General features: G+C 40.7%; 1 protein-coding gene across 1 annotated transcript in view; it reads right to left on the bottom strand.

The window, feature by feature from the left end:
- Positions 1-20,395, bottom strand: part of SNTG2 (syntrophin gamma 2) — a 247,484-nt gene extending 227,089 nt beyond the window's left edge. Inside the window, exon 1 of the mRNA XM_085217961.1 lies at positions 20,192-20,395. Coding sequence (XP_085074087.1) covers positions 20,192-20,263 — 72 coding nt within the window. The 5' untranslated portion in view covers positions 20,264-20,395. The remainder of the gene's footprint in view (positions 1-20,191) is intronic.
- Between the last annotated feature and the right edge of the window lie 5,275 nt (positions 20,396-25,670).

The raw sequence follows: 25,670 nt of genomic DNA, 5'->3' as shown, positions 1-25,670 counted from the left end.
TTTTCCAAATGCTTTCAATCAAAATCTCAAAATACAAACAGTAATAATAATAATAAATAGCTAATGAATTTCTTGCCTTCCAGTATGAGCCTGGATCAATACAACTTTAGAAAAAAAATCAGTAGCAGTAACCCTCACCGAAATTAGAGCATCCAACAAATAACAGACATCCAATGTTGCTGCTACAGAAGTCCAACAATCCACATGGGATGGTGATTTTTGTAGTGATAAAAATGAGACGAAATAATCTTTAGTTGTTGATGTGAAGTAACTGCAGATGTTATTTACTCAGATATCCACCCATCATTTCACACAGAAAAGATCTGCTTAGTTTTTTACTGCTTGAGATAAATAATACAGTTGTATCTAGAAAACTAAGACAACCACAGCTGCAAAAGAAAAAAAAATAGCTGAAAATAATCTCACACTACTTGTTTTCATTTCTATTTTTTCTTCTATGTATTTTGCTCCATCTTTTTGATTATATATATTTTTTTTTCTCCAAGAATCATGTTTGCTTTTTTTTTTTTTAAACTAGGACATAAAAACAAGTTGAGTTTCTAAGTTTATTGTTCGAGCATTTTTGTTAAAATGAAAGTCTTCAACAGTATGACTTTTAAATTAACTACCTAGCTACTATTTTAAATGATCTCATTAAGTGATTAAAAACTATTATACTAAAACTGTAAAATTGTGTTTTCATTTGAAATGTTGTTCTGCCTGTTCTCAATAATACATCTTATAAAAATAAAAAAATAAGTTTTTTCAACTTCTAATATAAAAATATTTATTCATTACTGAATCCTGGCAATTTTAAGGTTTTAATAAATGAACTGCAGAACAGCATCATATATTTCACATTAAAAAAAAAAACCTCAAAAGTATAAAATTAGCTTTCAAAAGTCTCCTAGAAAATACTTTCTTCTATACCACTGAAACATGCCAATAAAGTTAACTCTGTATTAGAAAATAAAACATTCTTAGTTACTTCTTAAAATAAGCAAGTGTACATCTATCTGATGCAGTATCTCTGAAGTAACAGTCACATCTGTGATCTTTCAAAGATCCATTCAATTATTTCCAAATTCTTCCTTTGTAGCCCATCTTTGCTAAGTTTTTGCATTGAAGCTTAGTCATGATTTCTCCATTCAACTACAGTCTTATCCAGAGAAGTCTACTTATTGTGAAAGTGTGATGGACATTACTGCTTACAGATCTGCTAGCTCTCTCAAACATATTTACCTTTCAGTGGAATCTACCTGTCTAGAAGAAGGGGAATCTTTGGCAGCAGGCTGGCTAACCTAATGAGGCAGGCTTTAAACTGAAGGACTCGGGGCATAGAGTCCAAAATGGCAATCTCACATCATTGCAACTGACCAGGAAATAAGCCAGGCCAACCAGAACAATAACAATTATTCCTTAGCTGCTTCCTATTACATGATTCAACATTACAAAAGCAATTCATGTAGCAAAGGAAAAAAAAAAAAAAAAGACTAAGCAAAATAGAATATAATTCTCTTTGTTTACTAGTATGAAAATAAGATCTTTCATCACTTAGATGCAGAATTCTCCTTCATCAAGAAGATAGATGTCATATCCAAATCTTTATTTAATTTACTTCGAAAATTGAGGCTTACTTCATCCCCCTACATAAATTAATTCCAGTAAACAAAAATCTTTGGAGAAGAAAGGAGATAGTAAAGAATATTTCATAATCTCCAGAACTGTACTCTTCTAAAAGCATTCTCCTCTAGAGAGAAAAACATTGGGTAATAAAACAATGCAACTTTTGAAGGGTGGTCTTAGTCTCCTTGTATTTACTACAACCGGAACAAATGAAAAATATCTTCGCCTGCTCAGGAACATGCTGTTCAGAGGAGTTTGTGCATTTCTAAGGAATGAGATTTCACAGTTTAACTGGAGAAAGACCTGGGCCACCAAATTTAACTTTGAACAAGTGATCTGTCCTCACAAGAAAGTAGATATTTCCAGTGTCTTAGCCTTGAGCAGACAGACTGCTCCAACTCTGAATGAAACTTAGCTGCAGCCTGGGAAAGTAGAAAAATATAAAATATATGCATATCCATATATGTGGGTGTCAGTGACATTTTGTATGGCATTCCATTCCTGAAAGGCTTTCTGATTCCTGGATCACAAGTTCTCCAGTTTACTTTGCTGAAAACAAACAAGCAGAAAATTAAGCAGAATGATTCTCCCTCACAATTCACAAAGTAAAAACAAAATAATCCTGTTCCTCCCGTATAAACTGAACAAACAAAAGTACTGTGTATCTGTGAACCTGTTAGTAATAACTTGGATGAGGGGATCATACACAGAAGAGCATTCTGTGTGCAACCATACATAGGGATTTTTCCTCAAAAGACTTAGAAATACAGGTGCTGAAGAACAACCCAACAGTGTCAAGGAGACAAAGCCGCTTTCTAACACAAAGAAACATCTAAAAAACATTAAAATTATTTTACAAGAAATTGGAAGATTAGAAAGAAAAAAAAAAAAGCTGAACATAAGTCAATGATGTATTTCATGCTCCAGGAAGTATAATTAGTGGGACCACATGAGATAGGCTTAAACAAATCCTGCTCAGTTCAGCATATTGACCAGGCCACAGTCAGAGTCCTGTAAACAACTGTAGACAGATAAGGGCCCAACTGAAGAAAGTTAAGAGAAAAAAGGCATGATTGAAAAAGTCAGGAAACTGATGCGGAGGACACATTAACAATCTTCAGATACACAGAAAACTGCTGAAAAGAGCCAGAATCACACTGGAAAAAGAAAAAAAGAAAAATAACAGCAGACCTTAAAAGCAGAAAAGAAAACAACAAAAAAGAGCCAAAGAAATAAAGAAATCCAGATTAGTAATCTTGCTTTGATACTGATCAGTATTGGGCGCCAGATGTCAGGGAACAGATAGAGTGGGCTACTACAGCAGGAAAAGGGAGCAGAAAGCCCTGGGTGGAGCAGGGGCAGTGACCTTACCCACCAGAAGCATGTTCCAGAATGCACAAGCAAGGAAAGCTGTGTGAAGTATAAGGCAATGTATAATATCAAAGCAGAGAAACTAGTGAAAATTGTTTATAAACAGGAGATGCACAAACAAGAAACATTTCTACTCTGTAAAGAAAAACAAACAAACATTGTGCCATATTCTTAGATCACTGTTACTACAATTAGAGTAGTGACTAGCAAGATACTAGCTAGACCTAGTTACGTGAAACAAGAATTGAGAATAACTGTGAATTCTGTCATCAGCAATGCAGTCACATTTATACACTGCTTTTTTCAGGGAGAAAAAGTACTACCTTAATGCTACAGTAATGCAATAGAAAGCACAGCAACAAATAGCAGGGTAGCAGAGTCCTAGGCTGCAGCAAGTAAGGATATGCCTAAATACAACAACAAAGGAAAAAATCCACTTACCCTTAGAAGACCTCAGGTAGGCAGGGTTCAACAGCAAGATACCCTTGCCTCCACTGCCAACCCTTAAATGAGGTCTGAGAAGGGTTGGATCCCAGCTCCATCCCTTCCAGTCACTCAGCTGCATTGCATTTGCACCCAAGCTCCCCTGGGTTAGCCCTGCCTTCCCACCAGGTGCTCCATCACTGGTTCAAGCCATGACTTGAACCAGCTTGAACTCAACCTGGTCGCTGGGGTAAAAAGGAACAAGGAACTCTTTTACAAATACATCAACAGTAAGAGGAGGACTAAGGAGAATCTTCATTCTTTACTGGATGAGACTGGGAATGTGACCACTGAGGATAAGGAAAAGGCAGAGGTTCTGAATGCCTTCTTTACATCTGTCTTTAAAGGTCAGACCAGTTATCCTCAGGGTATTCCAATCTCTGACCTGTAGTCTCAGCTGGGGAGCAGACACAGTCAGAGACCTACTACTCCAGCTGGACTGTCACAAGTCCATGGGGCCGGATAAAATTCACCCGGGAGCACTGAGTGAACTGGCAGAGGTGATAGCCAAGCCACTTTCCATTATCTGTCAGCAGTCCTTGTTGACTGGTGAGGTCCCAGAAGACTGGAGACTTGCCAGTGTGACGCCCATCTTCAAGAAGGGTTGTAAGGAGGATCTGGGGAACTACAGGCCTGTTAGCCTGACCTCGGTGCCAGGGAAGGTTATGGAGCAGATTGTCTTGAGGGAGATCATGCAGCGTGTGCAGGACAACCGGGGGATCAGGCCCAGCCAGCATGCGTTCATGAAGGGCAGGTCCTGCTTGACTGACCTGTTCTCCTTCTATGATCTAGTGATTTGTCTGGTGGATGAGGCTTTGACACTGTCTCCCACAGTATTCTCCTGCAGAAACTGGCAGCCCGTGGCTTGAACAGGTACGCTCTTGGCTGGATAAGGAACTGGCTGGAAGGCCGGGCCCGGAGAGTGGTGGTGAGTGGAGCTAAATCCAGCTGGTGACCTGTCACCGAGTGGTGTACAACAGGGGTCTGTGCTGGAGCCTGTCCCCTTCAGTATCTTTATTGATGACCTGGATGAGGGTATTGAGTGCACCCTTAGTAAGATTGCAGATGACACGAAGTTGGCTGGAAGTGTGGATCTGCCTGGGGGTAGCGAAGCCCTACAGAGGGATCTGGACAGGCTGGATAGCTGGGCTGAAGCCAATGGGATGAGGTTCAACAAGACCAAATGCTGGGTCCTGCACTTTGGCCACAACAACCCCAGGCAATGCTACAGGCTTGGGGCAGAGTGGCTGGAAGACTATGTAGGGGAAATGGACCTACAGGTATTGATTGATGCTCTGCTGAACATGAGCCAGCAGTGAGTCTGGGTGGCCAAGAAGGCCAATGGCATCCTGGCTTGTATCAAAAACAGCGTTGCCAGCAGGAGCAGGGAAGTGATTGTCTCCCTGTACTCAGCTCTGGTGAGGCCGCATCTCGAGTGCTGTGTCCAGTTTTGGGCCCATCACTGCAAGAAACACATTGAGGCCCTGGAGCAAATCCAGAGAAGGGCAACAAAGTTGGTGAGGGGTCTGGAGCACAGGCCTTATGAGGAGCGGCTGAAGGAGCTGGGATTGTTCAGCCTGGAGAAGAGGAGGCTCAGGGGAGATCTTATTACTCTCCATAGTTACCTGAGGTTGTAGTGAGCTGAGGATCAGCCTCTTCTCTCATGCAACTGGTGACAGGACTAGAGGGAATGGCTTCAAGCTGCGCCAGGGGAGATTCAGGCTGGACGTTAGGAAATACTACTTTTCTGAAAGAGCAGTCAGACAGTGGAATGGGCTGCCCAGGGGGGTGGTGGAGTCACCGACCCTGGAGGTGTTCAAGGAACATTTGAATTTTGTGTTGAGGGATATGGTTTAGTGAGAACTCTTGGTGATAGTTGGATGGTTGGACTGGATGATCTTGTAGATCTTTTCCAACCGTAGTGTTTCTGTGATTCTGTGATTCTGTGACTTAGCATGATGATTTCCACCAAAGCTACATTGTAGGTGCTATCTCCTTTTCAGAGATGCTCTAAACCAGATTTCAAGAGCCTGCACATTCTTTTCAAAAGAATAAGTCTAATCTCCCCTCAGTCTTTAACTTATTTCATAACTTCTGATTATTAAGAGAAATCATTTTCCCTAGCAAATAGTCAAATGTTTTCCATGCCTCAAAGATTACCCATGTCTACTTCCTGGAACATTCTTCAGCAGTCTGTTTTGCCTTACTCAAGAAGCAGGAGCTCTGCCCTTGAGAGAATTTGCAAATTGAGGAAATATTTTCTGTCGTACATCTCATAGCACATTTGAGAATAATACTCAAAATCAGACCCTCTCAAAGATAATAAAATTGGAAAGGATTAGGAATAAAATGTTAAGAGACAGAGCTGTCAGCATTTATTCATTCAGCCTGATCTACAATACTATGCATGATATTAAAACTTGAAGATTCTAAGGAAAGTTTAGCAGGCAAAGTCAAGGAAGAGACAAATACTGTTCTCATTTATATACTACTGGGTAAAAAACAAGAGACACAAAAAGCAGTTAATAAAAGGCTGCCTCTTTTAATCAGTTGAAATATGAAAATATACAATGAGATTTACTGAGACTATTTCCAGATAGTCTAGTAATGTATTACAAGAGAAGTAGATCTTCCAAGCAAAACTGCATTTTTGTCAAGGACCCAACACTTCCATCGTTGGCACTTCGGGAAGGTTCTATTTTAGACTTACTATTACACATTACCTTAGACTGAAAGCTCATTAATTAATAGCTGCAATTAATCAGGTGCCTTATTTTCAGAAAGAAAGAAATTCAGCTACGTATTACATTTTAGTTCAATTGAAGCAAGTCTTTTCCAGACACCCCCACTTATTTATCATACTGCACTTTACATTGTAGCATGGCTTCCATCTTTTCAGGTGGAATTAACCTTAGTGGAGGCAATGCTCCAGGACACACCTAGAGGGCTCGGCCACAAACAGGTGTGCAGTTCACAGGATCAGGCTATAGTTAATCTGTAACATTCATACAGTGTGAATATTCAGTGCCTCTGTCTTACTCTGTCTACTCCTATTTTGATGTTCTAGTTACCAACACTGGATGTACCTTTGGTGCATTCCAAACCACTTTACAATGCAAACTGCAGGGCAGCAAATACGGATGATAATGAGAAGTCACCTGAAAAGCACATTCCTAATCCAAAGTAAAATATTGATGTACGTGTTTTAGAATTAAATAAAGCCTCTTTGGAATGGAATATTTTCCATTGCAGTTCTGTGCTTTATTCTGCGAAGTACATAAATACCTTTTTGAAAACAGCTTTCAACCACCAGTAATCTGAGTAAAAAATAACTCCCCTGGATAAAAAAGTCAGCAAGTCTCAGACATTTCTGAGCACATAAGGTTAATATCATTGCCAAAAAGGAGTGCCACAGTCTAAGAGGTAACATCTATACTGGTAAGTAAAGCACCTGGGGTCTTGAGGTCAGCTGGCAGCGCAAAGCTCAAATCAGTGAATCTAAACTCTGTGCCTTTCTAAAAGACATAAATACCACAGTTGTGCTGCCCGCACAAATGGTCCCAGACTAGGGTCTGGATATTGTCTGAAAAACTGCTAAGTAGCCCAGGACAAAATTATGCCAAGGAAAATGCTGACAGTTAACAGCATGATCAAATGCATTTGAGTACTTGAAGCTATATCTTGTCTCTTTTAGTGTTCTCAGCAGCCCACAACACACACCTACAGAATATAGAGGATATCAAATCTATCTTCAGCTTATTATCCTGCCTATATAGGAATTATTTGACCAAATCCAAACTTCCCAAACCTTGAGGTATGACTGTATGTCTAGATACCACCAGTGGAGACATTAGAAGACTAATTAGTTTTGAAAAACTAAGACAAGTTGTTCTGTTCCAGTTCACTGAAACATTCATAAAAATTATCCATAGAGCTCACTAGTGAAAGTACCTTAATCTCAAGTACGAACATGAAATCAGTTCCACAAGAAACTTGATATGAAAATACCAAGCAAGCTGATGACTGGCTATTTAGACTGCAATTTACAATTAGTGTAACTAAATTTTTATTCTGTGAAACAATATTCAAGGCAGCTATTTTTCATGATATTTGAGAAAAGACTTCTCAGAATTTCTTGTAACTTATATAGAGAGCACACAAGCTTCTGTTAATAGTCTTCTTTTAAGCCACATTCAGCTCAACATGATAGAGAATTAGCTCTTAGTGAGTAGATGTGTTCCTAATGAAACTTCAAGCTCAACATGATAGAGATTTAGCTCTTAGTGAGTAGATGTGTTCCTAATGAAACTTCAACACCACAAATAAAAGCACAAATAAAAGGACTATAGTCAGAGAAGTCAGTTAGAAGGAAATGATGTCCTTATCCTTAAATAACTTTCCCTCATCTCCCATTTTAGAGACTGTTTTGATTACTTAATTTAAGGCAAAAAGATTCCTTCTCCTCAAGACAAGGACAAATATTTTGATAATACTCTCTTGACAGGAGTCTGTTTGCCAAAGTTTCACAGAAGTTCTTGAAAAATAATGATGCTCTGCAGAACAGTCTACTTTTTACTACTTCTAAATTGCATCCAAAAGCAACTTGCAGAACTACATCATGTTCATGTCACACCTCAGTGCCTTAAGCCATGGCAGTAGGCTGGTGGGTTTATTTTGTTTATTTTTCTTCTGCTAGATGTACTGGGCTAAGTCATAAGTTTTGCAGGGCTGCATAGTCTGCAGCTAATTTTCAAAGAAAAAATATCTCCCGGAGGAGACAGCATTAACACTAATTGCTTAAAAAATATACATGAAGCACTCTGAACTTTTTGGTGGCATTCAGCAGTGAATCATACATTAGACTAATAGAATGGAAATGATATAAAATTTAAAAATGAAGCCTTCATTTTATGCTATAAATTGATGAAGCAAGATGCTTTTCTGGAAGAGAATTAGATTGACCCCGGTTGGATTAAAATGACACTAGAATTATGAGAATTACAGAATCAACTCAAGCAGGTTTACTGCATTTAATTGTATTTAGCTACAAAACCTACATCCAGTAGACATTAAGTTAACCTTACTGACGTTTCTCAAAATCTGTCAAACTACTGAAAGCTGAAGAGAAGAAACAAAGCCATCAGAGACTAAAGTATGGACAGTTCTATCTACACACAGATAGAAATCACCCAGAAAAAACAACACAGTACTCTTGAGGTCTAGATAACTCCTCGTTGCCTGCTCACTCCTTCACTCACATACATTTCCCTTTAATAACCACCCTAAAGTCTACCCTTCAGTAATGTTTCTGCTCTCTAAAAATCACAGGATCATAGAATGGTCTGGGTTGAAAAGGACCTCAATGATCATCTCGTTTCAACCCTCCTGCTATGTGCAGGGTCACCAACCACCAGACCTGGCTGCCCAGAGCCACATCCAGCCTGGCCTTGAATGCCTCCAGGGATGGGGCATTCACAACCTCCTTGGGCAACGTGTTCCAGTGTGTCACCACCCTCTGTGTGAAAAGCTTCCTCCTAATATCTAACCTAGACCTCCCTTGTCTCAGTTTAAAACCATTCTCCCCTTGTCCTATCACTATCCTATATATATGTTTCTCTTCAATTTTTTTTTCTTGTCAGCCAGTGAAATGGACTGTCTCCAAAGAGCAGATGTGTTAATGAGAAAGCCAGAAACTCTTCTTCTGAGGAATAAAGCAAAGCTTATAAAGAGGAAAGGAGCAGAAAGAAAGTGTAGAATAGAAGAAGAGAATTCTGAATTAGTCATGGAGTAAACTAAAAAACGAAGAGGTGATAAAAACAAAATCAAGTTTTAATTATTAATGATCACTACTTCTACTTGGAATCAGTACATGATTATCCATTTTCTTATCCTTCATGACATCTGAAAGAAATGTTCTTGAGAGCGTTAGCCACAGATTATTCCAACTGCTGCAACTCTGCTCTTTGTAACAAGTACAAGTCTGATTTTTGTTTTCTTTCTCTAAGGGCTCAATTACAGTTAGTAAAAGACAGAAAGAAGCATTCTTCCAAGCTACAATTTAAACTGTCAAAATGAAGAGAAAGCTCTTCTGGGTTGCGTATGTAAATCAGAACCAAACAATTCCAGTTCACTAATTTTCATCAGTAAACTGTTTTGATATCATTCTGACAATTCAAATTTCAGATTTGTTTCATGGAATACCTCTTTTTTAAAGTCACAGACCATAGGATAACAGAGTGGCTTGGGTTGAAAAACAAAACGTAAGGACTATCTAGTTCCAGCTCCCTGCTGTGGACTGGGTGGCCATAAGCCCCATCCAACCTCGCCTTGAACATTTTCAGGGATGGAACATTCACATCTTCTCTGAACAGCCTGTTCATCCAATGCCTCACCACTCTCGCAGTGAGGAATTTAAACCTACTGTCTTTTAGTTTATAACCATTACACCTCATTTTTTCACTACACTCCCCAATAAAGAGTCTTTCGCTATCTTTCTTCTATGTCCCCTTTAAATACTGCAAGGCTGCTTGCAATTCCTGGAGCCTTGTCTTTCTTGGCCAAATAACTGCAATTCTCACAGCTTTTCTTCACAGCAGACATGCTCCAGCCCTCTGATCATCTTTGTGGCCCTCACCTGGGCCCAGTCCAACAGCTCCACATCTTTCTTGTGGTGGGGGCCCCAGGTCTGGATGCAGTACTCCAGATAAGGCCTCACAGGCGCTGAGCAGAGAGGGACAATCACCTCCCTCTCTCTGCTGGCTGCCTCTTGTGATGCAGCCCAGGATACATTTGGCCTTCTGGAATGCAAGTACACACTGTCAACTCATGTCCAATTCTTCATCTGTCACAATCCCCAAGTTCTCCTCAGGGCTGCTCTCAATTATTTTATTCTCCAGTCTGTACTCATACTTGGGATTGCCCTGATCCAGATGTAGCAGACTGCATTTGGATATGTTGAACCTCGTTCATTTCACATTCTCAATCCTGTCCAGGTCCTATTGGATGGCATTCCTTCTTTTTGTCATAACAACTGCACCACTCAGCTTTGGGTTATATGCAAACTTGCTGAGGGTGCACTCAATCCCACTGTCTATGTAATTAATGAAGCTATTAAACAGGTCCCTCAGACTTAAGCAAAATATGCTTAAGACAGATTTCTGAGGTATATGGTTTAGTGGGAAATATTGGTATTAGGGGCACAGTTGGACTGGATGATCTTAAAGGTATTTTCCAACCTTGGTGATTTTATGTTTCTTTCTTGTTGGAGTCAGTACCTTTTCTGAAAAGATCACTTTGATTTTGAAAATCTTTGAGACCAGTGCATCCCACTACATCTCCAACTTTGATGGCTCCAACTGAGCTGTAATGGTGCTATGTTTTTGTTCATGCAAAACATTGAACAAAGAAAATAGTACAGCTATTACACTTCTGGAAGGGTAACTTCAATGAAAAAATTTTTGAAAAGAGAAGGTACAATGCATATATTTAAGTTTCATCTTCTGAATGTTCTTAGGTAAAAAGGGTGATATGTATCTAACCTGTTATCTATAGACTATATGAAGACTAAGAAGGGCATGTTATGTCCATGGATGTAATTTTCATAGACAGTAAGAATGAAAAATTAGTGCCTTACAAATCGTAAATTGAATTATTTATAGCAGTAGTTTCATTATAATATTGGGAAAAAGTATCATATTACTACTCCATAATACAGTACTTGTTAGAAAAGAGTTTCATATTTTTAAAATATTACAAGAAAATATACATCAGGAATGCACATTTGTTTCAGTAGGATCAAAGATTCCTTTAATGATCACAAAATACTGAATAACAGACCTAGAGATTTTAGTACTGTGAAGTTACTCTTCAGAGCACACTTAAAAGTCTAATCCTTTTACATAATGTCCTTTTTCTTATTTTTTTAAAGATTATTCTGTTCAGCACATCCAGCACACACGCCATATGATGCACCAGATGCTTTAGTAATTAATCCATTTTTTAAATGAAAACACAATGAATAGTTGTATAAAATAGTGTGTTGATGCAGCAGATAAATAGGCTGATGATTTATGAGTAGAAAAAAACTTTATAAAAAGCTATAGCTATATCACAAAACAAGATTGTTAAGACTGAACTGGAAACATTTCATAGAAATATAAAATATCCTGAGTTGGAAGGAAACAAGAATCATCATTAAGTCCAACTCCTGGCTCCACTCAGGAGCACCCAAAATTCAAACCCTATATATGAGAGCATTGTCCAAACTCTCCTTCTATTCTGGCAGATTTGGTGCAGTGACTACTGCCCTGAGGAGCCTTTTTCATACCCACCACCCTCTGGTAAAGAACCTGTTCCCAACACCCAGACTGACTTTCCACTGACACACTCTATGCTGTTCCTGCAGGTCCTATCACTGCCACACAGAAAGATAAGGTCCTGCCCCTCCTCTTACTTCATGACGAAGCTGCAGGCTTGATGTCTGCATGGTGTCCAAAATATCAAATCAGGCAACAGCTGCAGCCAGGATGAGACGGCTGGGGAAAAACGTTAACATGGACACTTTGAGAGGAGGTTGGACAGGAAGATGGGAAGTACAAGGGCTTTAGGAAGACAAGGCCCAGGCCAGGGTGACTGGTGGGAAACTCCGACACTGCGGTAGCCCTAGTGGGCATGCACAAGCTTCCCCAGGGTGATAGCACCAAGCAACAGGTTTGATGTCACAAAGTCATAGTTTCTCACACCACCAGATGATGGACTGTGACCTCATGGCCCACTACAGTATATAATGGGACAAGACCAGCCTGGCCCAGCTCAGCTTGTTTCTGGACCCCGGCTGAATGTTTTTGTGAGGCTTGCAGGCTATGTTATGGAGCTGCCAGGAGCTGTTCTCAGTGCCCATCCCCACAGCATAACCAGTGTTTCTCTGGCCCTGACTAGCTCAGGCTACCAGAGCCCACACACTGCCTTTGAGTTGGTAGACATGACTTGTGCAAGGTCACTCAGGTGCCATGGAGCCACCTTGGGGCAGGAACTCAGGGAGCTGCCAAGACCACAGATGCAGCTTGTGCCAATGGGAAATACAAAACATGCCAGCTGTAGGACTGGGAGGGCATCCTGCTGAGGGACCCGAGCACTGATACTGCTTGCCCCTGGACAGCAACTGGCCACAGCCTCTCCCTTCTGCAGTACACAACACTACCGCAGCAACAAGGGTAGCAGGTCTTCAGCTTCCCCCAGCCCACTGTAGTGTGAAGAACATGGCCATGGAGGGGGCATGGCCATGTTCATCTGCTGCTACATGAGAACTGATGTGGTCTACATGTAACCGCACATTTTGCCTCAGCTGAATCTTCCAGTGGTGTTCCTGACTACGGGGTGCAAGCGTTGGGGTTCAGGTTCAGTGAAGGTTCCCTTGGGTACTGTCTCAGCAAGGTTCAGCAAGGTCAGCACCTGCCCTTCCACTTCCTCACAAGGAAGCTGTAGGGTTCCATGAGGAATCCTCAGCCTTCTCTTCTCCAGGCTGAACAAACCAAGGGACTTTGGCCACTCCTCTTACTTGCAACTCTGGACCCTTTTCCATCTCCATAGCCCTCCTTTTGATATTTCAATTCTATTCTTAAAATAAAACCATATCATGGATTACTGCACATCCTTATGTTACCATTTACTCAGGGCTCATGAAGGGCAGCAGAACAACTAAATTTTACATTTACTAAAACATTGTGTAAAACAGAAGGATATCATTAAAAAAAAAAAAATAGAGGTAAAGAAATAGCACAAAACTAGATTATAATTCCTGCTTGAAGAAAATATTTTATTAGTATGGAAGAAACTTGCATTTTATTAACACAGCCACACTGATAAGTAATTCCTTAAGCCTTTCTAAAAACACCACTTAAAACTGTTAAATGGGATTTGTATGTAAAGATATGTGCCCATGAATTTCCTTGCAGTATTTGGGTCTTAGCCGCAGGCAGTGAAACAAATGAAAAAAAAATCTTTGCCTGTTGACGGAACAGCCTTTGCTGGAGAAGAAGATTGCAACATATGCTTGTAATAAAAAGTTTTCAAATATGAATACATCCTCATGATATCTATCGCGAGATCAGTTTTGGTGTTTTCTGCCAATCAACTTAATAGTCTTATGTATACTTAGAGGAGAAAGAGATTTTGTAGAGGAAACAAAATAAATACTCATCACTATCTCCCATGTTATTTATGACAGGTTTAATGTGCATGCTTGTTCTTCTGTTTAATATATTCATGTAATATACCAGCTATTATATTTTATAATATAAATTCATTCTCAATGATGTTAAAGTACTACTCCTGATGTACACAAGCAGCAGAAGCAAGTATGCTTTTACTCTTCCATTAAATGAATGCATATTTTTCAAATAAGTCTATATCCATTATTGGATGGGAAGTTTCATCACATATTCAGGAAATATGAACTACTGAAAGACAAGATTCTCAACTCACATTTAAAATTCAAGCAAAACAAAAAAAAAAACAAAAAAAAAACATCCAAAGCCTTAATTAATACTTTTTTTATTTAGCTTCCCCACTGATAAAGCAGATAATGCTCACTAACTTGGCAATGTACTCTGAAACTCTGCATGCCACTATTTTTAATTGATGTCATTTATAGGTAGATGATAATAGCCATTAACAGTACAAATCACAACAGGAGTAACAAGGAAGCCCTGTCCACCAGCACACATAGCATAGCAAACACACATTTTTTTCTGCTAGCTTCTGAGGAGAATTTCATCACCACAGACTGTGCTTCTCTGAGTCCCACATGAACTCTTTCCACTTACTCCTTTAGTCCTCCTGAAAATCTGGGCATAAAAATGGAATCCACATCAAGAGTCACAATAACTAAAATTCCATTTTTTTTTTACAGGGAAGAATAATCAAGAGTTGACAAAGATTTGACACCCACAGGCTTTGGTTTCATCCTTGTTTGGATAAGGCTGCTGCTGTGGTCCTCACCAAATCAATTAGCCCCTCTGCTATACATCTCTAGCACTAAAACAAGGAACTCAGTAGTACTTCAAATCCAGGAAGTACTGTGAAACTTGGCTGCTCAGACTCTGGGAAGTGCTTCTGAAGCCTATGAAGAAAGCTACTCTGCTGTGTTTTTCCCAGCAGACTGCATTATACAGAATATGCCTGGTTACAGGAAGAGTTTCTCCTCATTTTTTATTTATATCATGACTTAGAAAACCTATACAAACTGTGCAGAGGCAAAAATCCCAAACTAACAGGCAAACAGTTGTGCAATTTTGGCATGACAGAGGGAAGTACTGTAAGACTAAAGACTTTATGGTATTATACATGGTGTAAACATGCACCATGCCTCTCTAAATACAATGCAAAACCTCAATTGTTTTTCACTGATTTTCCTGCCCAGAACTTCTCTAAACACTACAAATGCATTTTGTCCTTACTACAGTCCGAACTTCACAAGATGATAAACATGATAATATTGATTAGATTGTGCTGAAATGTTACAGCCTTTCAAGGTTATATTCTTTAGAGAGTTTGTAAATCTCATTACAAAAATCTGCCTGCTGATATACATAAATAAAGAGTGGCAGAAGGATTCCAGCATGACAGCTCTCACTGGAGTCACAGTGCTTTTTCAGACAGAAAGTTCAGACAACCAGGTACAGAGGAGATCAGAACATCAGCCTGCCTTCTTTTCAAGAAAACAGACCAAAAGAAATTTATATAATCTCTGGATTAAATGAGTGAAACTAACACATGGTGTCTGGAACAAAGCACAGTCTTGGGTCTCTGCTGGCTCTAACTATCAGCTTCATCAGTAAAATAAAGGATGAGCAAATCCTTCCAAGTATTTTATTTCAACTTGCAGGCAGTTTTTATAGTAAATGAATCTTAGCTTCAGATGAAAGTCAACATTGGCCTTTCGCTCCTTTTGGCAAATGAAATCAAATAAATAAAAAACACAGAAAGGTAGTACTATAATTTGCTAAATTCCAAATTTCTCTTGAGGTACACATCCATTCTTAACCAATGGAGGGGAAAAAAAAGGGCAATTTTAAGAGCCATCTGCTTTTTAAAAATGTTCACCACTTCCAGTTTCTCTCTGAGACATTATGGAGAAGAAATGTATAACATTAAGAATGTCCAGGTGGCTCTGGCAGACAGAAGGCCAGGAAGGAGACAGCACTGCATGCTGGCAGCACAGAGGCAAGCAGCAACAATGCAGATGTGATCAACTTGACTAGTTCTCTTTGCTTAACACTTCCTAGATCACACCCAAACATCACGTCAAGTTTTGGGTCCCTTGGTACAAACTGGACCAAGTGCAATGGATGGCCTCAAAGATGGCTGGAGCACTTCCCATGAGAGGCTCAGGAAGTTTGTTAAACCTGGAAAAAAGATAGCTTTGGGGGGACCTGCAGCATCCCCCAGCTTACTGTGGGAATGGTCCAGCAGTGCAGAAGGATGCACACAGAGGTTATGCACTCTCCATCCTTGGCAGTTTCCCAGATGCACTGAGAAAAAACCTTAAATGGACAAGTCTAAATTCAGGACAGATGCTGTTTTCTGCAGGTTAGACTCACTCCCAAGGTCCCTTTCAGCCTAAGCGAATCTCACTTTTATATATTGTTACTGTTGCCATGATGCCACTGACATGCAATATCAGCTGCCACTTTGCAGGTACCTGTTATGCACTGCTCCTTCTGCTGAGGTCTGCTACCACTTTTACTCTCAGCAGTCTCTGCAGTCACAAATGAAAGTAATTCCATTTATATTCATCTCATAAAATGTTTAAAACATCAGAAAAAAAATGTTTACAATATGAAACACAGATCTGAGGTGTAGAGAGAATACCAACATTGTTGTTTCTTTTTTTTTTTCTGAGATAAGACATTGTTTTTCAGAGCAGCAGGTGGGAACGAGTCTTATTTCCATTAAGATGTTAAAGCCATAAGCTTGAATATGATTTTTATCAGTTTGGTAGCTATTTTTATGGAGTTATGTACAGACAGAAGCAGGACTCAGCTTTTGTTTTTGAGGGAAGATATAAAAAATGAAGAAATGTAGAAGAAAAAGAAATAGAGGAAAAAAAAAAACTTGTATAGTCTAGTTTTAAATAATGTGTTTGGTAAATTTCTTTAATATAGTCTTCAAATTATTTTATTCCAGATTTTGAGTGGAAGGATGGGGAGGGGAGCAAAAAACATACTTCCCCTATCAGTGAGAAATCAACAAAATTTGCAATGGAAAGTAACTATGAGGCTTCATACAATGGTATACACAGACACCCCTTCTCTATCATGCCGATTCACCATCTATTTTCTTTTCATCCCCACGTCAGGATACAAATTCTGTTCAACTCTTGACAAAAATTTCAGAAATCAGCTTTTGCCCAGCAAGAAACTGCAAAAGAAAATGACTGTGTGGGTGGAAAAGCTTCAATTAATAAGTATATCCTATGGATTTGTATGATGGTGTAGACAGGCACTTTAGAAATAATTTTGAAACCTAAAGCAATCTAAGTGCAGATATAACTTGAAATCAAAAATAAAAATAAAAAAAAAAGAAGAAAAGAAAACAGAAAAGTTGAAGCAAGCACTGCTTCTTATGGTCATGGCATACCAAGACACTGGTGTGAAACATTAATGGTAGCCATCCATTTTAGAAAAATGGCACGATTGAATGTTGACCCTAAAAAGATGAGAAAGGGAAAAGGCAAGAGGCCGATGTTTGTGGTAACACGACACCTAGTGATCACATTGAGGATGTTTCTGTATTGGTGGGTGCAAAATTAAATAAATAAATAAATTCACCAGGCCTTGCTTTAAAATAAAAATAAAAAATAAAGAGTAAATATCATCATCTCTATCTGAGTATCTAAATTACATAGACAACATAGACAGTGTGGAAAAGAAGAGGAAAAAAAAAAGAAAAAAAAAAAAAGGAGGAAAGGAACAGAAGATCCGCATATGCATTTTGTCCCATTACTGAGATCACAGTTTGAATAACTCCAGATTAGAACAAAATAGTTTCCCAACATTTCTTTCATTTGGGTCTTTGCTGAATAAAGAAATCTATTGATAACTTCCATACAGAGTGAGAAAAAAGCTATTAAAAAACTTGGTGTACTAGTTGATGGCATGCAATATAAATAATGGCATTTTAGCAGAATAGTCTCTATTCTGAGAAACCACTGACAGGGTACTCATACATAACAATGAGATATATACCTTTATTTATTCATTTTAGAAGCTTGTAAGGCTATCACTGCCTTTCACACTTCCAGCAACACAAAGAAAACCACAGATTCCAACTCATATTGCATCGGTGTGAGATTCAGGGACAACTGTGGCACAGGCACACTGACACAGTGGGTAACTATCCCTAAGGGGTTGGACCTCTTCAGAATTTCTGAGGGGCAAAAAGGGGAAGAGCTATACAAGAAATCTAAGCAGCTCACTACAGATAAAGGAAACACACTGCTTTCTGAAATCAGCTTAATATGAACATATCTGATCCAGAGGGAGGCAAGTAGCACAAATTACACTGATTGGCAAAACAATAGAGACAATATCTGACTGAAGCTTCACTTGTGTAGAACAGAATACAAACAAATAAACTTTAAAGAGTTTATGCAAGAAACAGACTTAAAAGAAAAGAGCTTGTTAGTGTTAAAAACATAAACATACAAAATATTATAGTACTGTGTTTCAAATCTAGAATGCTATCTTGTATTTAAAAGTGAGCTGAGCTATACTTTCCAAGGACTAGAACTTCTCTTTCTTCTGAAAACTAAAAAAAAAAAAAAAAAATTAAAATACAGAACTATGACTGCCTAATTACCATAACCCCAGACAATGAAATGGGCTCAGCATGCAGTATTTAGTAGTTACATCATAACTAGCGTAGTTCTATCTTATTTCTGAGAAAAAAATCACACAGACACAGGCAATACACAGATATAAAAACAGTAAGGGAAATGAATTTGGATACTAGTAGTGTTAAAATAATGAAACAAATACTCATCACACCGTTAAAAGCAAGGTCTTGTTTTTAAGATGCTAAGAATGGCTCGTGCTATTCCCTGCACGAGTATGTGGCATCTCTAGGAAGCTGTGCAGTTACGAACTCAGTGTATAAATACCTGTCATAAAATGCCACTGTGGAATCTGAAGTCTATATGATCGCATTTAAAATACTCTGGAAAGCGAGGTTAAGCTGTGTTCTGTGTTCATTGGAAAGAAGCAGCTTGCAGAGCTTTTGATTTATGTTCCTGCTTCTGATGTAAGGCCTAGGTAAGCTGTACAGCTACGACTCTCTGGTTCCCACCACACCTGTCCATTCCTTCAGAGCCCTGTGCTGCTCCAGGCAATACCGCAGGCAGAAGTCCCATGAGTATCAGCAGGAACAGCATGTCCCATTGGCCTTAAACATATACATTTAACAGAACTACAAGAACACCAGTCATAAATTCCACCTAATGATAGTGATTATACCTCACTTTAGTGCTGAAACATTCTGAACTGCCATACAACCTCCCCTCCCCCCAGCTGTTAACATTTTAAGTAATTGCTGCACAGATTATTTTTACAGCTCAGGAGCTGGTCTTGCAAATTAAGAGCTGTGAAGCAGCTTTAAAACACAGACAATCCTACAGCAGGTTTAATTCGATTCTTTTCTTTTTAAATACAGAAATTCCAAAAGCCAAGAGATGAATGTGTTGCAAGAAAGACAAACAAGTCAGATGAGTGACACAAATACACAGCCCAAAGCAGATCAGACAGGACAACCGTTAGTTGCCACAGATTTGTGGCAGCTGTTGCACTTGCTTGTGGTACCAGATGTCATTTAATACCTTTCTTTCCACACTTGTTCTTCCAATCATCTACTCTCTGATTATGGAGGCTTACAAAGGTAATGAAATTGCTGTGAAGAGGAAAGCATCTTTAAGCCATACTGCATGGAGCAGCAAGCAGGTGGCTTCTGAATGATGCTCAGGGTAAAATATGAGGAAGGTGACACAGTTTTCCTTTAAAACCACAGAGCCGTAGTCACTGAGACAGCTTGAAGGACAGGGCAAAGAGTGAATGGGCTGTTTATTTCAGCACCAGTAAACTATTTTATAATAAATGCAACTTTCCAGACAGTGGCTGAAAAATGCTGCAGTTACACTTCCACAGAATAACCGCACGCCAAGAGGAGCGTTACACTAAATCACTAAGTCCATCATTACTTTAAAAGGTACAGAGGACGTACCAGATGACGCTAATTTAATAAATCAAGGACACTTGAGAACCACCATCAGAGGGCATCATTTATAAGTGATGTGCCAAATGCGCTGCCACGAAGTAGCGAGTCTCTCCCAACTCCCTGCTTCCCTCCCAGCGCGATACCGCACAAGTCGAGACGCAACGAGCCCCCTTCCCGCTTCCTCCCCCGGCCCCCGAAACTTTCCCGGGGCTGAGAGAGATGGCAGCCCCGCATTGAGAGGGGACGCCATCCGGCCCGAGGCTGCCTTCCGGCGGCCGGCAGCGTTCCTCCCGCTGAGGGAGGCTGAGGCGGTGCCCCTCTGCCCGCTCCCCTCCCGCAGGCGCCTCCCTCCCGCCCTCTGGGCAGCGCCGCCGGCGGGAGCCGCCCGACTCGAGCGGCCGCGGGAGTCGGTGCCGGGACGGGCGTGGGGATCGCGGGTACTTGCCCAGGTGGGGACGAGGAGGCTGCCGGGGCGCTCAAGCGGTGCTGGAGGCGGCTGCTTCCCCGCCACGCTCATCTCCTCCCATGCAGCTGGCTGGGTCCTTCTGTCAGACGGGAGGCTCGGCGGGACGCGGCGCCTCAGGCATGGAATCCCGGGAGCGAGCGGCGTCGCGGCTCCGCGGGGCGTGCGGTGCCGGGGGGTCGCACCGTACTGCGCCGCGCTCTGCCCCGCGGCCCGGGCGGGGCGGCAGCACGGGCACGGCGGGCGGGAAGGAGGGGTCACGCCGGAGGCTGGGAGCCGAGAGGGGAGAGGACCGCGGCGGAGGCGCGCTGCCTATTTAACTTCGCTCTTCTCCGGGGGGAAGGCACCACCGCTCTCGCTCCCCTCCCCTCTGCGGCCACATCTCCACAGCCGGGCTCTGGGTGCAGCCACTAGCGCTGCTGCGCTCCTCCCCGGCACCGCACCGCGCAGCCCCCCCCCCGCACCCCCTGCGAGGCTCGTCCCGAGCGCGGCGGCGGCGATTTTGGGTTGCTCCCGTCCCGCCCCGCGCCGAGCAGCGCCTCGGGCTAGGCGGCCGGCGCCCGGGAAGGGAACGGGGGCGGCGGAACGGCAAGGGGTCGGGGCGTGCTGCAGGTCCACGCGATGTTCCCCTCGGTGTCTGGGTCACACAGTGATATGTAGGTCTCCCGCAGGTATGTGCCCCTCTATCATACTCTCCAGATCAACATCACCAAGTTTTGTTCTTCCGTTGGTCTTTGGCCTTCATCCCAGTGTTCGAGTTCATCACCTGGATAACCTGGGAAATCAGCTTTGGGAAACTTCATGTGGATCTGTGGTGCAACACCTCACGAGGCTGGCGGGAAGGAGATAAGATGGCACACAGAACCACGTGAATTGAAAGGGACCCTTAAAGGCCATCCAGTCCAACCCCCTGCAATGGACAGGGACACCTACAGCTAGAGGAGGTTACTCACAGCCCCGTCCAGCCTGACCTTGGGTGGCTGCAGGGATGAGGCACCCAACACCTCTCTGGGCAACCTGTATCAGTGCCTCACCACTCTTATTATAAAAACCTCTTTTCTTATATCCAATCTAAATCTTTTCGTTTGAAACCATTTCCCTTTTCCTATCACAGCAGACCCAACTAGTCTGTCCCTAAAGGCATTGCTCTAAGGGGGCTCATTTGCCCCGATTAGCCCATCCTGTGGATACAAAAAAAAGCCTGCCATTTATAGTGCTACATGCCTGAAAAAATAAGTTGTGACAATAACCTGGCAGTGTGAAATGCTTGAGAACCTGGGCCACAACCTCACACAACCACATAAACCCATGTACATGCAGAGCGTGCTGACACTGTGAGAGATGGAAGGAAAAAGAACAACCACACAAATGAGCTTGCAGCCTGTCAGAGATGGATTGCCCCAGGCTGCCGGGGCTGGGAGGTGAGAGGAAGCAGCAGATAACAGTGGATGTTCTATAGCTCTGGAAACATCATACCTTCGAGGTTGTATTTTGCAGAAGTTCCAGGCAATGCCCATGCACCAAACGTGTTTTGTTGGAATGTACAAACCTCAGCCGAAAAAAATAATGTACGAGTTTATTAATGTAAATGTGCTTAGACAATTTTGGAAGGTTGGAAATGAGAGACAGATGTTTGCTAGTATGGATAACAGTTTTGCTATAGTTACCAACTTGTTATCACATACAGCTTTTCCTTTTGTGTTTCTTCTTCATTCTCTTTTTCCATTAATACAGGATATAAGCAAGGATTAGAAAACAGAGGTGCAAGTCAGTGTAAATAAAAACCATGTGGCATAGTACTATTATGATGTACAGGGAATATATATGGGAAATGACTTACAGGGATAAGTTCCTATTTTTCAAAATTTTTCTATTTATCTATAAGCTTTACTTTTCTAAAATTTAAAATTCTTTTCCAGGTGGATACCATAAGCCTTGCACACAATGTATAACTTCTTGAGAAGCTTATCTGAAAACTGACAATTGCATAAATGATTTATGTAATGCACTGAAAATTGGGTAACGTCAGACAGCTAAGAAACTGTTAATACTTTGTACTTTGGGGATTTAATGAACACATTTCACAAAATTATACTCTCCATAGTACTGCTGTATTGAAAGCAAGTGGATACATGTGATTTGGGGGAAGATTAATCAAAAATAAGGTTATTTACTATTTTATTTGAGCTAAACCAATTTGTGTTAGCCTGCAAAATTAATTATTTTCAACTAATAAATTTCTTTATTTTTAAGAGACAGTATGATTTCATAGCTTAAGAAACATACGAAATTTTTAGGAGTTGTTAACGTGTTCAGTTTGTTGCTAATGAAAATCTACGTGGTTTTCCCTTTCCTCTGTCAGTAATTTTTCACTGCATCCCTGATTCTGCAAAGCCTTTGCCTTTGCCATTCCTGAAATACAGTTAATGAATGCTAGCTGTCAAGTAGCTTTTTAATGATGAAAGACTTGTGTTTTTTTCCAGATTATACTATATCCTATAATTTGGGATAGGGCAATTATTTATAAATTTCTAGCCCTTGAGATTTCATTAAAATACTAGAAAATAACCACAAAGTGATCTTACAAAAAGAGAGTAAATGCAGAGGATGCAAAACATGTTTTTTGATTAAAAATACCATGATTTTCAGTTAAATTCATGATATTAAATAGTACCCAAAAAGTTTTATTAAGATTAGACCTAGCAGACAGCAAAAAAATTTCAAATCGTGTAAAGTTTGAATGGAGTGTTCATGAAAACAGATGCAAACTGCTGAATTCAGAAGCTATCACATTACAGATCTGTCTGTTTCCTTCTGTTTTCATGCATATTCTTGCATTCTTACATACAAGTACATGCACAGACGGTTGAAAGTGTGTAATTATATTTTCCAGGAAATGTTACTTTGTCTTAAAAGTATAATTGTAAACACATAAATGTTTATACGCAAACGATGATACGGCTACTCAAATCAGGTTGTTATCTTACTACAAAACTCAACGTTTGCAGATATTCTACTTCTCATTTTTAGACATTAATATTCAGAAAAACACAAGAATCATAGCATCATTGGTTCTATTTTAGGTCTTTCTGTAAATCTTAGCTGCTTTATGAACTTTATTATACTGAATATTTTACTAGCAAAGTAAATGCTCCTTCATTTGATTTTGTGGAAAGGCATCAAAGATAAGAGGAAGTAGAATCACAGAATCACAGAGGTTGGAAGAGACAGGATCACAGAATGGCCCAAGTTGGAAGGGACTTCAAGGATCATGAATCTCCAGCCCTCTCCCCCCCCCCCGCCCCCCATCCAACCCATCTGCTAAAGCAGGTTCCCTACAACAGGTTGCACAGAAAAGTGTCTAGGTGGGTTTTGAATCTCTCCAGAGAAGGAGACTCTGTAGATCATACTTTTCTAAGGATATCAGTTTGAAATTTTTAATGTAAAAATTGCATGTAAGGCAAGATGGAAATGCTACATGTCCCAGGGAAACTGCAGCCTGTATTGATGCGGAAGCTGCCATTCAGCCACTGGTATCCCTCATTTTATTTAGGTGCAGATACACTCCACCATGGCACCCTGCTGCCAAAGTCAAAGGCTGACTGGGGCAAACTGGTGTGATTTTGTCTGTCACTGCTGAAGGAATGAATATTCCTGCATCAGTCAGGAGCTCAGTATCTCAAGCTATTTAAGAGAGTAATTCATCAGGGTACTATGAAGGACAATTAAAAATGGGTGTCTGAGCAACTGGATATCTGAATGAGATATTCCCAATGTGTTTATAGAGGGATATTGGAGTGATCAATATGTATTCTTACCTCAGAATCAGATGATTTTGGTAACACTGCCAACATCCATATGTATGCTTCATCACCAGCTGCAGTAAAGCAGCAAAGAGTAAGTAGCAGGCAGGTGGCTAAATGGCAAGCATTTTGAGTACTACAGAACCAAGTGGGATTTTGATACTCTTTCCTGAAGTTGTTCTTAAGTACTCGCCTGTCCTTGAAATCTACCAAATGGAGGAGCTGATGTTCTGCGAACTAGTATTTTATGTGTACTCATTCTCTGCAGATAGCAGCATGTCAAGATGTTAAAGCTGTGCCAGTGTGCAAAAAGGACTATGTGGCCAAAGAAAGCACAAGATTGTGAGAGAGAGAAGAACGGAGTTCTGGAAACCTGTTGTCACTACTCACATTTATCCAGTTTTTTATCCAGTGATTACTTGGCTCCAAAATAATTGCCAGTTCAGAGAAAAGGCACAAAGATATAGAAATCCCTGCTTTTTGGAAACTGCCTGCATCCCTGGAGTAGCATGTGACTCCTTCCATCTTTTCCTTTTGCTCTAATTTCTGCTCGTAACGTTTGGCAGCCAGTGTATAATTGTGAGCTACTTCTCATATGACAAATGTATTCATTATTTATATTTCATCAGTATTTGACCAGTGACTCATAAGAACGTAAGCATTAAATTTAGAAAGAAGATGTGATTCACAAAGGCAATCTGGTTGTACATAGAAGCACAGGTAAGTTATAATTGATGAACAGAGGCAGCATTATGTAGTTTGGGTAACCAATAAATAAATCTGATAGAAACTTCTCAGTATGTAATTCATGGCCCACTTCTGCCAAAAACCCCTTTGCCTTGTACGCTGAATAATTTTGGGGCTGGTAGACATGATTTCTATAGATTTGTTGACTCATTGGTGGGCAATTCATGAACAGAATTAAGAGTGCCGTACATTTCTTGAATTGTTCATGTAGCTGCATTACTATACTATATCATTGTGAATCAATTGGCAGCCCATTTTCAAAAAGATGTAGTGCAGCTTCATTTGAGACAGACATGTTTTGTTCCAAAAAAAAAAAAATTGTAAGTGGGCAATTAGAAAGAATTTTACTGCTGTTTTTATTGCCTGAAAAATGCTAGGAGAGTCTACATTTAATAGTTCCCATGCAGAATAGAAAAGGAAATAAAATAAAATGTTCATTACACTGATAATATCACGGAATCATAGAGTGGCCTGGGTTGAAAAGGACCACCATGATCATCTAGTTTCAACCCTCCTGCTATGTGCAGGGTCACCAACCACCAGACCAGGCTGCCCAGAGCCACATTCAGCCTGGCCATGCCTCCAGGGATGGGGCACAACCTCCTTAGGCAACGTGTTCCAGTGTGTCACTACCCTCTGTGTGAAAAGCTTCCTCCTAATATCTAGCCTAAACCTCCTCTGCCTTACTTTGAAACCATTCCCTCTTGTCCTATCACTACCCACCCTCGTAAACAGCTGTTCCCTCTCCTGTATAAATGCTCCCTTCAAGTACTGGAAGGCCATGATGAGTTCTCCCCAGAGCTTTCTCTTCTCCAAGCTAAACAATCCCAGTTTCCCTCAACCTTTCTTCATAGGAGAGGTACTCCAGCCCTCTGAGTGGCCCTCCTCTGGACCCGTTCCAAGAGCTCCAC

This window comes from Meleagris gallopavo, chromosome 2, assembly GCF_905368555.1.
Source record: "Meleagris gallopavo chromosome 2, MGAL_WU_HG_1.1, whole genome shotgun sequence".
NCBI lineage: Eukaryota > Metazoa > Chordata > Aves > Galliformes > Phasianidae > Meleagris > Meleagris gallopavo.
This window is presented reverse-complemented; position numbering and strand designations above follow the sequence as displayed.